This window comes from Hippichthys cyanospilos, chromosome 14, assembly GCF_059441005.1.
Source record: "Hippichthys cyanospilos isolate Australia breed blue-spotted pipefish chromosome 14, RoL_Hcya_1.0, whole genome shotgun sequence".
Lineage (NCBI taxonomy): Eukaryota > Metazoa > Chordata > Actinopteri > Syngnathiformes > Syngnathidae > Hippichthys > Hippichthys cyanospilos.
Window position 1 is genome coordinate 3,845,430 of NC_142382.1, and position 13,273 is coordinate 3,858,702.

Here is a 13,273-nt window from a genome sequence, read left to right on the forward strand (position 1 = left end):
GTTCCGGTTGTGAAGTGCACGGGCTGCGCTGTGGTGATGACTGAAATACCCGAGGTAAAATGTTATTTTTCAATTTTACGATACACCTAGTTAGACTACTGTAAATTATTTAGTGTATGCATTCAATGCGCTTCTCCGTAAGTGTCTGCGTATTTTATTGGCTTATTTGACGCTGTTTGCTAGCTGTGTATATTTGTTTAGACAATACTGTTGTTAGCATCATAGCTACCCGGTTTCCACGTTTCAGTTCTTCGAAATTATGCATTTGTGTATTATTTGTGCCTGTTTGGCAAGTTACTAAAGTCGTGTCTCTAAGGTAAACGATTCCCCGTGTGGTGTTTTTGACAAAATTTTGTCCTAAGAATGGCACCATGGTGTCACGTCATGAAATATTGCCGTGACGTCATTAGTATCTATGCTTATTGCTTGAGTCTTGGCACTTTATTTTTCAGTGTGGCGCTAATGTAATTCCCTGCCTGATAAATTTTAATGTCCATTCTGTTAAACCAATGTCCATTATGTTTAAATAATCCCCAGTCAACGTCTGGATTATTGTAATATTCGACCTGCTTTGAGATTAAATAACAATGCTTTCCTTCAGGAAATTAGATAGTCAGGGGCATTATGGTCTGATGGACCGCCGCTTCTTCCTGACCTTTCTCATCTGCTCCGCACTGTGGATCTTCTTCTGGGAAGTGCGCTGGAAGAAAGGCAAAGACGGTCAGATAGAGGAATGGCTACGAGGACACAGGCTCTCTCAATACAGGCATTTATTTGAAGGTCAGTGAGTGACAATCTTTCTTTTGATGTGATGTGTAACATACAGTTCTTGACATTTTTATCGGACCCCCCTAATATCCTGGAAATGCTTCAATGCAGACTTTTTACATAGCAATGCGCAATACACGTGTATTTTTTTTTCCTTTGGCAGGATTGCATGTAATAAATTATAACCGTTGAGTTATTTTTTATACACAAAACACCACAAACTGAGAAAAATGTTTTAAACTCAACATTTATTTTAAGGTTTGATTTATTGAAAAATCCTGCACGCAATGTTTGCAGAACATACTGATTTTAAACCAACACAACATAAATTGAATATTTGTAGCTTGCTATCCATAGCTGGTGCATAACTAGCGTAAATGCCCAAAGTACGGCATCTCCAGTGGTGTGCCGTGAGGGCCTTCAAGACCTTCTCTTAAGGTCTAATCATTGTCAAACTTTAAATGTAAATTTATAAAATATTGTTTACATTTTTTACCAACATAGTTTTCTCTTCAATTAATAGCATGTGAATTGCTTGCGCAGGGTTTGTCATTAGATCTTTGCCAAATTAGATTACAGCTGCTTTGTGATGCTTAAGCCGCATCCCCATATCCCTACTATGGCATCCTTCCTGTGGATAAGCAAATAAAAAAATTCTGCTTAGTGTATTTGTTTTTTTTACACAAATACGTTTGACTATGAAAGATGATGGGATCTTAAAAAAAACACTGCAGTATTTGTTAAGCAACTTTTTAAAGGAACTCCTTTTCTTAGTGCTCCCCAAGGGTATTCTTGATGTGTGAAATTAGCATATTTCCTGCTTTCTTCCTAAAGGATTATAATATAATTGCTCTCTTAGATGTGCAGACATTGGAGGAGCTGAGTCTGAGTGTACTGAGTCGCTTGGAAGAGGTGGTGAAGGAACAACAGAGCTGGAGGGAAATCGCTGAGGCTCATATTCGCCTGCTCCGAGACTTTGCCTTCCAGGAGTGGCTTTGTTCTCAGAACCTGGGACACTTTTATAAAACGTAAGGTCATCAGAATGTCAGTTCTTCAATTTTTCAAATGTGCATAATTTGTCCCATCCATCCATCCATCCATCCATCCATCCATCCATCCATCCATCCATCCATCCATCCATCCATCCATCCCTCCCTCCATCTTTTACACAATAACAAGACCCTAAATCATTTTTAGATAGAACATTTCTTGTTATTGAATGCATTATAAAATATGTTCACTTTACACTTGATGTTATCAAATTGAGTTGATACGCTAGCTGAGTGACAACAAATCTCTCATTATGTACTGTTACGATTAACTACACTGATGATTGGTGGGACACTGCAGTCGTGATATTTGTTTAACAGAATTTTGCCATGCATAAATCCTTTTTTGTCATCTACTCCAGGCTGAAGACTTTGGGTTATATGAATCTGGACGACCTGTCACAGTTCGACAGTCAGCTGCACCTCTCCCTAGCCGCCTGGGGCTTCTATTACGAAGACTACATCAGGTTGTCGACCGGCATCAAGTTCCTCCAGACCTCACGGAGGAGTCGGGACCAGGACTACGAGATCCAGCTGGTGCACAGTCTCGCTGAAAGGCGTCTGAATGAGAAGTGGTCGATCGGTGAGAGAGAGAGCGAGCACACTGGAGCTTAGGCTGCCTACCATGGTTGCGTATTGTTTACCCCTAAGTTGAACAGGGGCAAGTTGTTCTTATTGCGCAATAGTTTTTGAGATCTGGTCAGAATAACATGATCATCATTACAGCCAACTTGTTTGATCAATACTATATGAATCTAAACATGGGTTAAGGTTAAATATGATGCTTACTAGCAATTATTTTTAAAAATGACTAATATTATTTTTACATAATTGATGTATTCACTTTTCACTGAACATCTTGTCACCTTTTTGCTACCCCAGATAAAACTTTATAGATCCACCACTTCAATTGACATAATTATTGCAAAATTGGGCGTTTGAGAACTAGCTAGGTAACCGGAACAGAAAGGAATTGAGAGAACAATACTGATGTTATTATAATTACTCAATGTATGATGGCAGGCAGCATAGAGACCATACTGCATTGTTTGTCATTTTACAGTTCTGTGAAAGGTTCTTGCCCTTTTCTCAAATTATTATTTTTTTTTTATGCATAGTTTCTGACATCTTTATACTCAAGGCTCAGGTAATGACCAATCACATGACTTTTATAGCTGTCACTGGGGCCCGGTAAAACTGAATTAAAGCTTTTAGTCATCAATGGCACTCTATCAGGTAAAGTGGAGAAACAAAATCAGAGTTTGAGAACAGGGCAAATACTTTTTCACGACACTGTTTTAACTTAACATATGACATGCAATAATTTGGTGTGTACGGTAATTTGTCTTTTCCAGCGGGAGCGCTCTTATTTGGCTGTACTGTGGCACTGTGTTTCTTGATAAGGGACCTCATGTTTTACGTGATTGGTGAGTCCATATTGAACTCTTTTTCTAGGGTAGAAAAAGCTATATTAGTCCACTCCATTTTACCATTTTATGTTGTGTTTACTGGGGGCTTAAGACTATCGCATTTCTATTTTAGTGATTGTTGATAGTTTTATATTTCCCCGTGTTTTCTTTTCAATTTTGAGCATTTTAGTGGCGATGCAACTAGAAGTCAATACCAGGTGATGTGAATGGCTTTACTGTTCTTTTATCCTGATCTGCACTGGTATTCAGACATCATTTTCAGGAAAATAAAACAGGCTCCAAGAAACTGAATTTCATGAAGACATGATCTTGATTATTTTTGTTTCATTAGAGTTTTAATTGTCAGCTTTGTCAAGTCTCTCCAAAAGATTGCAAGTTGTGGCATTGGAGATGAGCATGCAAAATGAGCTATCTATATCCTTCTGAGACCCAGCCGCTTCATTTTTGTCCACCGTTGTGTCTGTTTTTGTCTCAGCAAGACTGGGTGAGATTTATTGGATCCCACCCAAACATGAGTCATCATTGGAAAGGTCAGCATGTCCTCTGCTGAGCACTCTAGGACTTAGTCGGAAGCTCCACTGAGTCAAAAGATAGGGATCAAAAACAAATGTCCACTACAGTGGACACAAATGAATGGGCCAGGTCTCAGGAGGACCTACTCTAATAATTCAAACCTCGAAACATAATTATTTACTTTTCTTGAGTATTTCAGGAGGACCTACTCTAATAATTCAAACCTCGAAACATAATTATTTGCTTTTATTGAGTATTTTTCTAATCCGCGCAAGTAATTAAAAGCAGGCGTTTTATTATACTAACTTTGTCAAGCGCATGTGGAAGTAATTCCTTCATTGTTTCATTTCATCTGGCAGGTGGAATTACTGTTTCCATCATTGCATTTGTCTTCACCATCAAGTTCCTGTGTGAGCTTGCAGCCAGGGTTGTCAGCTTCTTGCAGAATGAGGACCCTGGCCGGCGCGGCGACCGTAGCATCTACGACTATGTGCGGGGCAACTACCTGGATCCGCGCTCCTGCAAGGTGTCCTGGGATTGGAAGGAGCCACAAGAAGTGGGGCAGACGATGACCTTCAGTGTCCAAGTAAGGATCTGCCCTTGGACTTAAAATGTGTGATTTCATCAATAGCACTGGGCGATTCTTAGTTTTTGACTTATGCAATCCCTTAAAGTCTTTAAGACATTTCTAATGTTGTGGTTTCCGTTCCTCTCCTCAGCTGTATTATAAAAACGGTCAGCCTTTCCCGGCCCATCGGCCCGTGGGCTTGAGGGTCAACATCACGCACATTGAATTGGCTCTGGATGTCCCTATTACACAGGAAGTCTTACATGAACCAGAGTCCAACGTGGTAAAAGTAGCTTTTACCGTGCGCAAGGCCGGCCGCTACGAGGTCGCCGTCAAGCTCGGTGGCCTCAATGTGGCCTACAGCCCTTACTATAAAATCTTCCAGCCAGGTTGGTTTTAATGAACTCTTTCCTATTGAATCTGATTTCTTGCATTTTGACTGATGACTGTTTTTACCTCTTCAGGTACAGTCGTCCCATCCAAGACGAAGATAGCATACCATTTCTCGACACTAGTGCTGACACACAGCCAGCAGCACACACTGCAAATTGAGCCCAGGGATGAATACGGCAACCCCACCAATAACTCCACATCGCTCACAGATGAGACCAACTACAGCATCCACATCCACTCTGTAAGGGAGCATCTTCTCCATCATTTATTAGTTTGATTCCAAATGGCTATTTTATACCTGCATTATTTTTGTGCAGTTGGGCACAGTGGATGATGACAGCATGGAGGGCTACTACAGCAACTCTGTGTCCCTCAACAAGGAGCTGTGTCAGGTTCTGATGAAACTGACCCTGTGGAAAACCGGCTGCTTCAGGGCCCGCATCGCCTATCAGGATCAGCCACTCAGCAATGGGGAATTTGACATAATTGTTCTCAATGGTGAGTGAAAATTCAATTCATGGAATTCTCAAAGCTAATTTTGTATTTTGTTGCCTTACATTTGCCAACTATTTCAACTTTTTACCTTTTATTTCCTCCAACCATTTGTAGTAGTTGTATACAAGTACCACTGGTGTCTATATTACACATAACCTCGTATCTTTAAATATATATCATGACATTTGTTTGATTTTTCAGACCTGTCATTCAAAACAAAGTGATGATTAATGGGTAATTGTTTTTTCCCCCTAAAAAAGGCATCACTCTTTAAAAAAAAAAAAAAATCCATATCGATCCGACCTTAATTTTTTAAAATCAGTAGTTACAATATACCGTATAATATACACACGAAGAAAAAATAATGAAAAAATGAATTGATTTGTCATTTCTTTGGCGATAAATGTAATGCAACCTTTCCTTTTCTTGTAGAGAATGAGAAGTCCTACGTGGAGAAGAATGTGTCCACACCAGCCAACAGCATCTACTTCGAGGCGTACCTTTACACTAACGGGAACTACAGCAGCTCCCCGTGGCAACTACCGGCCTCCTCTCTGCTGGCTCCCCAGAGGAGGCCGTCCATGGGCGAGGAGGATGACGAGCATGACTCTCCTGTGGAGGGCCAATCCGAGAAATTCAAGAAACCAAAAAAGGTCTACTGTTACATATCGCCAAAGGCAAGTGCTTTGATGGCACCCAACGACCCGATTGGATCATAAATAGCAATATATGATGATCATGCATAGATTTTTTTTTCTTTCGTTTTAAACAGCAACTATCTGTGAAGGAGTTTTACCTGAAAATTATTCCGTGGCGCCTTTTCACCTTTCGAGTTTGTCCTGGAACAAAGGTAAATTAAACATCTTGTTTTTTGGCTTTTCAATTCCTTTTAATAGCATGTCAATCTCATTTTCATATCTGGCCATTTTGAAGTTCTGGTTTCCCTCAAAGGCCTGTTATTATTATGGAGTAAACACAATAGAAATAAATGAAAACAACAAACCCATACAACAAGAAAAGAACATTAGCGCTAAACGTTAGCGTGAACAGTGTTTACACAATTGCTTTTTAAGGCCACATAAAATGATTGAGTGAGCCAAATGTAGAACCTGCGCCTTGAGTCCGTAACGTTAACTCTCTCTACCACCCAATATCTCATTTTTCAGTTCAGCTATTATGGTCCTGATCCGATTCACAAGTACCTAACGCTTGTGGTGGATGATGGAATTCAGCAACCTGTGGAGCTCAGTTGCAAAGAAAGAAACATTATGGCCGCCACCTTCATTCGCTTTCTTCACAAAAACATAGGTTTGTTCCCCGCCCAATCTGAAGCATCAACTTTCTCCTTAGCTTGCTGTTGCAACAGTTAATGTGTCCACAGGCGGCTCGGAAACATTTCAGGACAAGGTGAACTTCTTTCAACGTGAACTCAGGCACATTCACTCCAAGAGACCTCGCACCAAGATCTGCCTAAAAATCGCCCGCCACACCATTCTCGATTCAGTGAGTTTTTTTTTTTTTTTTTGATCCAGGAATAGTCAAGACATTTTACCAGCTCTTTGTAAAAAAATCTATCTCCCTATTACTGTGACAGTCCCTGAAGGCAACGCGGAACTTTTCGGTGTCAGATTGGAGTAAAAACTTTGAGGTGGTCTTTCAAGATGAGGAAGGTAAATCAAAACAATGGCTTTAATCATTGGTACATTTTGCTGGAACATTTGGATGTTTGCTCTGCAGCTCTGGACTGGGGAGGGCCACGGAGGGAATGGTTCGAGTTGATATGCAAGACCCTCTTTGACACTTCTAACCAGTTATTCACCCGCTTCAGTGACAATAACCAGGGCCTGGTGAGTTGCGTCCACTTATAATCCACTAATAATATTAGCAGCGTTCCCTCATTTATTGCTGGGGTTATGTGCCCAAAAATGACCTGCAATAATGAAGTACGTTTTTTTTTTTTTTAAATCTATTTTTCATTTGATTTCTTTATTTACCGTGCATTATTTTCATTTTTTTTTTTTTAATGGTTTTTGAAATGAAACATGAATACTGCTGTTCATCCTCACTCAAAAGACTTTCTGGAAAATTATGTTTTAAATATTGATTTATTTTTTTTAAATGAACAGCATACAAACCGATGCTTCTTTGCATTAATCCTCAGCATTTGCTAATGCACACTTTCTTACAGGTGCACCCGAATGCCGAGCGACCGATACACTTGCGTCTGAAAATATACGAGTTCGCCGGCCGCGTGGTTGGCAAGTGCCTGTACGAGTCTGCGCTCGGCGGAGCTTACAAGCAGCTTGTCCGAGCTCGCTTCACGCGCTCCTTCTTGGCACAAATCATCGGTCTAAGGATGAATTACAAGGTATGAAACACAAGCAAGCTTTTGCACCTGTTTAAAGTACATTCTGGTTACCGGCGACTGTGCATCCCCAAACAAATAGCCGAGCCAACTCTTTATCCCATGCCAATACGTTTCAAAATCAGACCCAATCACCACTGAGACGGCCAAATGTTTATGTAAACGTTTCATGTATGCGCAGTACTTTGAGACGGATGACCAGGAGCTGTACAAGACCAAAGTGTGTTTCATCTTGAACAATGACGTGAGCGAAATGGATCTGGTGTTTGCCGAGGAGAAGTACAACAAATCTGGACAGCTGGAAAAGGTAATGGTATTTCCTCCTTACACGCTGTATTCAAAAAACAAAAAACATTTTCTTTTCACAAGGGACAGTGCCAGTTGAGCAAACTAAATAGAATTTTTAGAATAATTTAGCACATGTAAATCAAATGAAGGGGATACTGTAGCATCCTATTAACACTTTAGCAGCAAAGCAACGCTAGTTAGCACATTTGCTTCACATTCAAGAGATTCTGTTAGGAATTCTGTTTGTAAACATGCATTTTAGGTTAGTTGAAGACTCTAAAATTATCTTGTTGTTTGTGGAATAGGTGTTTTATTTGCTGGAAACTAGCCTAGTCTAGTCAGTCCAGCTTACTTTCAAAGTTGGCTCGAATAGGCTTGCAGCTGTATTGAAAATTAGGCACCATTAATGGTGCCGATATTCATCTTCAGCTTTGCTTTATTTTATTTTATTTTTTTAATCTGCTGACGATAACCATTAACAAATGAACTTCAGGGCCCTATTTTTTTTTAATATATTTTCAGTCAGCTTTATAAAACATTTTCTTGGGAACACTGTTTTGAAATAAAACAAAGATCCGTTACATTTTAATATTTTTGTTTTATTTTTTTAAAGAAAACTACAGGAAGATTTTTGCTCAAATTATTCTGCAAGTGTTTAAGACAGTGATGTCCTGGGGAGCTTTCTGAACTTGTTAATAAGAATCATACACTAAAGTTGCCTATTAGCTAAACATTGTAAGAGTTGGTATTATTTTCTTCTTAACACTAATATTTTTCCATTTTCTCAAAATGAATCTCAGCTCCAAATAGAGATTATCAGCAATCTTGACAACTAATTACCGGTGTCGGCTCTGGAAAAAAAAAAAAAAAAAAAAAAGAAAAAAGTAGTCCTATTTCATTTGACAATTAATATTTGTATTCATCTGTATATATTCTCTCCAAATGCTTTCCATCTTTGAGTGGTTTCAATGTTTGTTTCTGCTGCAGGTGGTGGAGCTGCTCGCAGGCGGTGCGAACATCGCCGTTACCAATGAAAACAAGATGCATTATCTCAATCTGCTGGCGCAATACAGGCTAGCCAGTCAGGTGAGAGATGAGGTGGAACACTTCCTGAAAGGTACGGAAAAGCTTACCTGCTCTCATCAACACATGTAGTGTGCACATAGTGACTGCGACGTTTCCACATCTATCGCAGGTTTAAATGAAATTGTTCCAGAAAACCTCCTTGCCATATTTGATGAGAACGAGTTGGAGGTATGATTCACTGTTTTTGAGATTCAAATTTGGCATATTTTTCAAAAGAAAGTTTTTTTTTTTTGGTTTAATTGCATACTTGTGCATGCCTGTCTGTCCAAGAATGAATGCCAGTGACGTGAAATTTAATCAGATACCTTGCAATGATGAAAATAACTTTTTATTTTGTTTTTGTAAAATAAAAGTGTAAAAGAAAATACTTTTTTGAGATAATGGTATCCATTGAGTTTGAAATGATGAAGCAGTTTATCAGCATTATTTGTAATCTTTTTTTAAAGAGTTATTTTTAGTGAGTAGGTCATTCATTGGTTGTAAATTGTTATTTTTAGTGTTATTATTGCTATCATACAAAAGCCTTTCTTTGTTGGATTAATTTAGTTGCTGATGTGCGGCACCGGCGACATCAGCGTTCAGGACTTCAAGGCCCACGCTGTGGTCGTGGGCGGATCATGGCATTTCCGGGAAAAGGTCAGCTGCCGTCACCCATTGCGCTCGCAACGCCTCGAGCAAGACTTTGACCATGGCTGTCTGTTTTTGCGCCCGCAGGTGCTGAAGTGGTTCTGGGCGGTGGTGTCCAGCTTCACCCAGGAGGAGCTGGCTCGCCTCCTGCAATTCACCACCGGCTCCTCCCAGCTACCCCCTGGAGGATTCAACACCCTGTGCCCCTCTTTCCAGATCATCGCCGCCCCCACGCAAAGTACCCTGCCCACCGCACACACCTGGTCAGTGGAAAATAAACTTTAGCAAAAATTAATCTGCACCCCTCTCTCTCCTTCTCATTTTTGGGGTGGTGGGTTGTGACAGAAAAAGAAAAAGGCAACAACAAAAATATAAACATCAATCTTCACGCTACATTGCAGTTGTCAATTGCTTTAAAAGTCCCTCTGCTTTTTTCTCACCGTTTGCAGTTTCAACCAGCTGTGCCTCCCCAGTTATGACTCGTACGAGGAGTTGCACAGGATGCTGAAGCTGGCCATCAGCGAGGGCAGCGAGGGCTTCGGCATGCTCTGACATGCCCTCAAAGAAAATCTTGTTGGGATGGGGCCGCACTGGAATCCTACAAACTGCTGTATGTATATAAACTCTAACGAGAAGCCACAAACTGTCGAAAAAGGAGGTGAGGTTTGTGCTTCTTTTGGTCGATCCTGACTTTTTTTTTTTCATATAGATGAAAATGATACTAGTGCAAAGGCCTTGAGTATTATTGTACAAACTGAGGAACACTAAATAGAGGCAGCAGCTTACATGTGATGTGGCTGGCGTCCGCATCACCTGCACTTTGGCCTTAAACCATCAGGGACTGACGTGTGTTTGTAAATATGATCTACCGTCGCTTTTATTGACCTGTACATACTCGTGCACACGGGAGGATTAGGGCCACACCCATTAGGAAAAAAAACAACATAAGCCTAAAACGAATACAGATATGAAGCCATAATCATTCAAAAGTAACGGAAATTTTACGAGATGCTCACAAGAATAAAGGAACGATTTTGAAAGTAGTTGTCATTTTAAAAGTGGAAACACATTTCCAGCTTGTTTAATTTAACATAAGTGTTCTACTAGTGTCGATTTAAGATTTGTTTTACTCAAACATCCAGCAATATTCGGATTTATTTAACGTTAACACAGCATTTTAATTTGCTCCGTTTCTCGTCAAACCATTTTAATTTGAATCTTAAAGGGAGAGTCCTCTTATGTACCCATTTTCAGCAATGAAAAGTTTATATTTTGTGTACAATTTGATAACGCCTTTGCTCAAATTTCATCTCTTGGTCATGTGACTTTCACAAGTTGAGCTGTAATTGGTCATTACCAAAATATTTTAAAATGTAATAATTGCACAAGCAAAATACTCATCTAATTATACACAAAGTAAAAAATCACATTTATATTTCACAATGCTTGGTATTGAGTAATTCAGAATGATTTTTTTTTTTTTTTTGCGTTTTAGACAAAAAAAAATTGTACTGCTGAAAATGGCTAAATGAGTGAGCTAGAAATGACCATAAATTGAAAAACAAATTCTTTTTTTGAGTGTGGTCCTAATTCCCCATATGTATTTTTTTTTCTTTTTCATTTGACCTTTTAAGAAGGGATTTGACTCATTTCGATGTTTATTTTCCTGAGAGATTTTGGGGTGGGGGGTGGTTCACTTTTAATTCATTCGCTGCCAGCCCAGCTAATTTTTTTCCCACTTCTCTCCCTGTCAATGGCAGTGAATGAGTTAAAGTAATCCACTCAATTGTATGTATATTTTGAGCTTGTGTCTGCAAATTTTATTTATTTGGATCCACCCTTCTTTATTAGGAGCGGTAACGGGTTTCGTGTTGGGAGTATTTTTAAAGGCTGCCTTATTCATGCTCGGCCTCTGATTGTATCCAGCAAAGCGTGCAGGTGAGCCACACAGTCAATTACTACATCAAGCGTGTTTTTTTTTTTTTTTTTTTTTTTTTAGGGGGGGTGGGGTATCTTCACCAGTTATAGCCTCCTCTGGGTTTACCTCAACATTTCCTCCAGGCCGCCTATGCATCCCGTAACACATGTACGCTGGCTTTTGAGCAAACACGCACACTTTGATAGCACGCTACTCTCACAAATGTACGATTGGCCACCCTTTATAATGCTGTCCAGCTATTTATCTGACGAAGCGTCAGGTCCAATACGTTCGCTAGGCATTTGTTTTTGTTTGTACAATTATTTAAACTTTTTTTTTTTTTTGCTGAACGTGTAATCTCAGCACTATTGTAGTGTGTGTTAAAATGTTACCCGACCTTCTAAAGGCCCACTTATGTCAACCCTGAACAAACACGAAGCTGTGCATTAGTCGAATGTTCTTATTAGTGATTTCACGACCACTGACTGCTCTAGTTTACCGGCGCTATATCTTGTTTTTTATCATTAGGTTTTAAAAAAAAAAAAATGTTCAGTCATCACTAGTGTTTCTCAGAGCTGTTTGCTGAACAAAGAAAAAAAAACTTAAATCCGCTCTAGTTCCAATAATTTCTAGAATAGACAGTTTGAGGATTATTAGATGAGGAGCTTTCTTATTTATTTTTAATGGCAAGCCTCTGATGATGAATGTCTGAGATTTTTGCCCTGCAGTTGCTTTGTTAATGAGAATAAAAAACAACCAAACAACGGACTTTTGAAATGTATTTTTTCCCCTCTTTAAATACATTCCTTTTGCTAAGATTCACATACTTCATTTGGAATATGTGATATTCTGGAAATTTAGGAAAGCAAATACCTATCCATTTTTGTTTTTTTGTCAAACGTTTTAATGAATGCAATGGTAAAATATGGAAGGAAAACGAATCGCATCTTCAATAAGAAATAAAATGCATATGAAATCAAATGAAAAACGAACAAAACCCAATATAATTGCCACCGCTAACACATTTGCTCAAGGTATATCATAAAAATCTTGTCAAAATTATCATTACATGATTTAAACAGCAGGGGGCAGTGGCTCCACATGAGTTTGTTTTTATTGGCTTACTCGTGGGCAATTCTGTCCAGTTGACTTTGTAGGTCCATTACAGAGCAGAAGTGATTCGTGACAGGTGCGTGCACCAAGATTTGAATGTTATTAATCTGTTTCAGAAAGTGCCATCTTGTATTGTACAACCGGCTTTAAGAGTTTTCAACAGGAATTCAAGCCACAAATCTAAGAAGTTGACAACTTGGTGAACAAGGCATTCATTTTAGGACTTTATAAGGTACCTGTATTGATTTATGGATGATTGCAAAAAAAAAAAAATAACATGAGTCAAAACAAAAACAGTGAAAATTACCCTTTTTTTTCGACATAATTTTCATATGGCTCAAAATATGACTGCGGATGAGTATAATCTTCATCGCCTTTGAATTGGGTTGGTTTCCAGGATGCGGACACGCAGTCTGCATCCAAACAGACAGACAAGCCGATAGGCATCTTGAAGTAGTTGAGAGGCCGGAGTCCTGTTATTCGGTCTCAGCATGCACCTGGTGATTTGCATAATGCTCCCTTCTCAAATTCCCTCCAGGAATGCTTGCTACAAATCAGAGTCATCTTCTGGCACTTGGTCCAGGAGCAATGTACCATGCTGGAGTACTTCCTGTTTCCCACAGAACCTGTGGGGGGCATTTTTTTTTTCCTTACTGTTCT

The 13,273-nt window shown here is 39.4% G+C and overlaps 1 protein-coding gene across 1 annotated transcript; it reads left to right on the forward strand.

Moving 5' to 3' along the window:
* Window positions 1-4: 4 nt before the first annotated feature.
* arel1 (apoptosis resistant E3 ubiquitin protein ligase 1) lies at window positions 5-12,265 on the forward strand. The gene is made up of 22 exons (XM_088434014.1): window positions 5-54; window positions 602-780; window positions 1,628-1,796; window positions 2,180-2,400; window positions 3,173-3,244; window positions 4,120-4,346; window positions 4,480-4,717; window positions 4,793-4,962; window positions 5,039-5,219; window positions 5,649-5,893; window positions 5,989-6,066; window positions 6,383-6,524; window positions 6,598-6,719; window positions 6,811-6,886; window positions 6,954-7,063; window positions 7,405-7,584; window positions 7,763-7,888; window positions 8,857-8,986; window positions 9,065-9,123; window positions 9,502-9,591; window positions 9,670-9,845; window positions 10,032-12,265. Exons 2-22 carry the CDS (start codon window positions 633-635, stop codon window positions 10,132-10,134), a joined length of 3,063 nt encoding a protein of 1,020 aa, XP_088290140.1. The 5' UTR covers window positions 5-54; window positions 602-632; the 3' UTR covers window positions 10,135-12,265.
* Window positions 12,266-13,273: the final 1,008 nt, after the last annotated feature.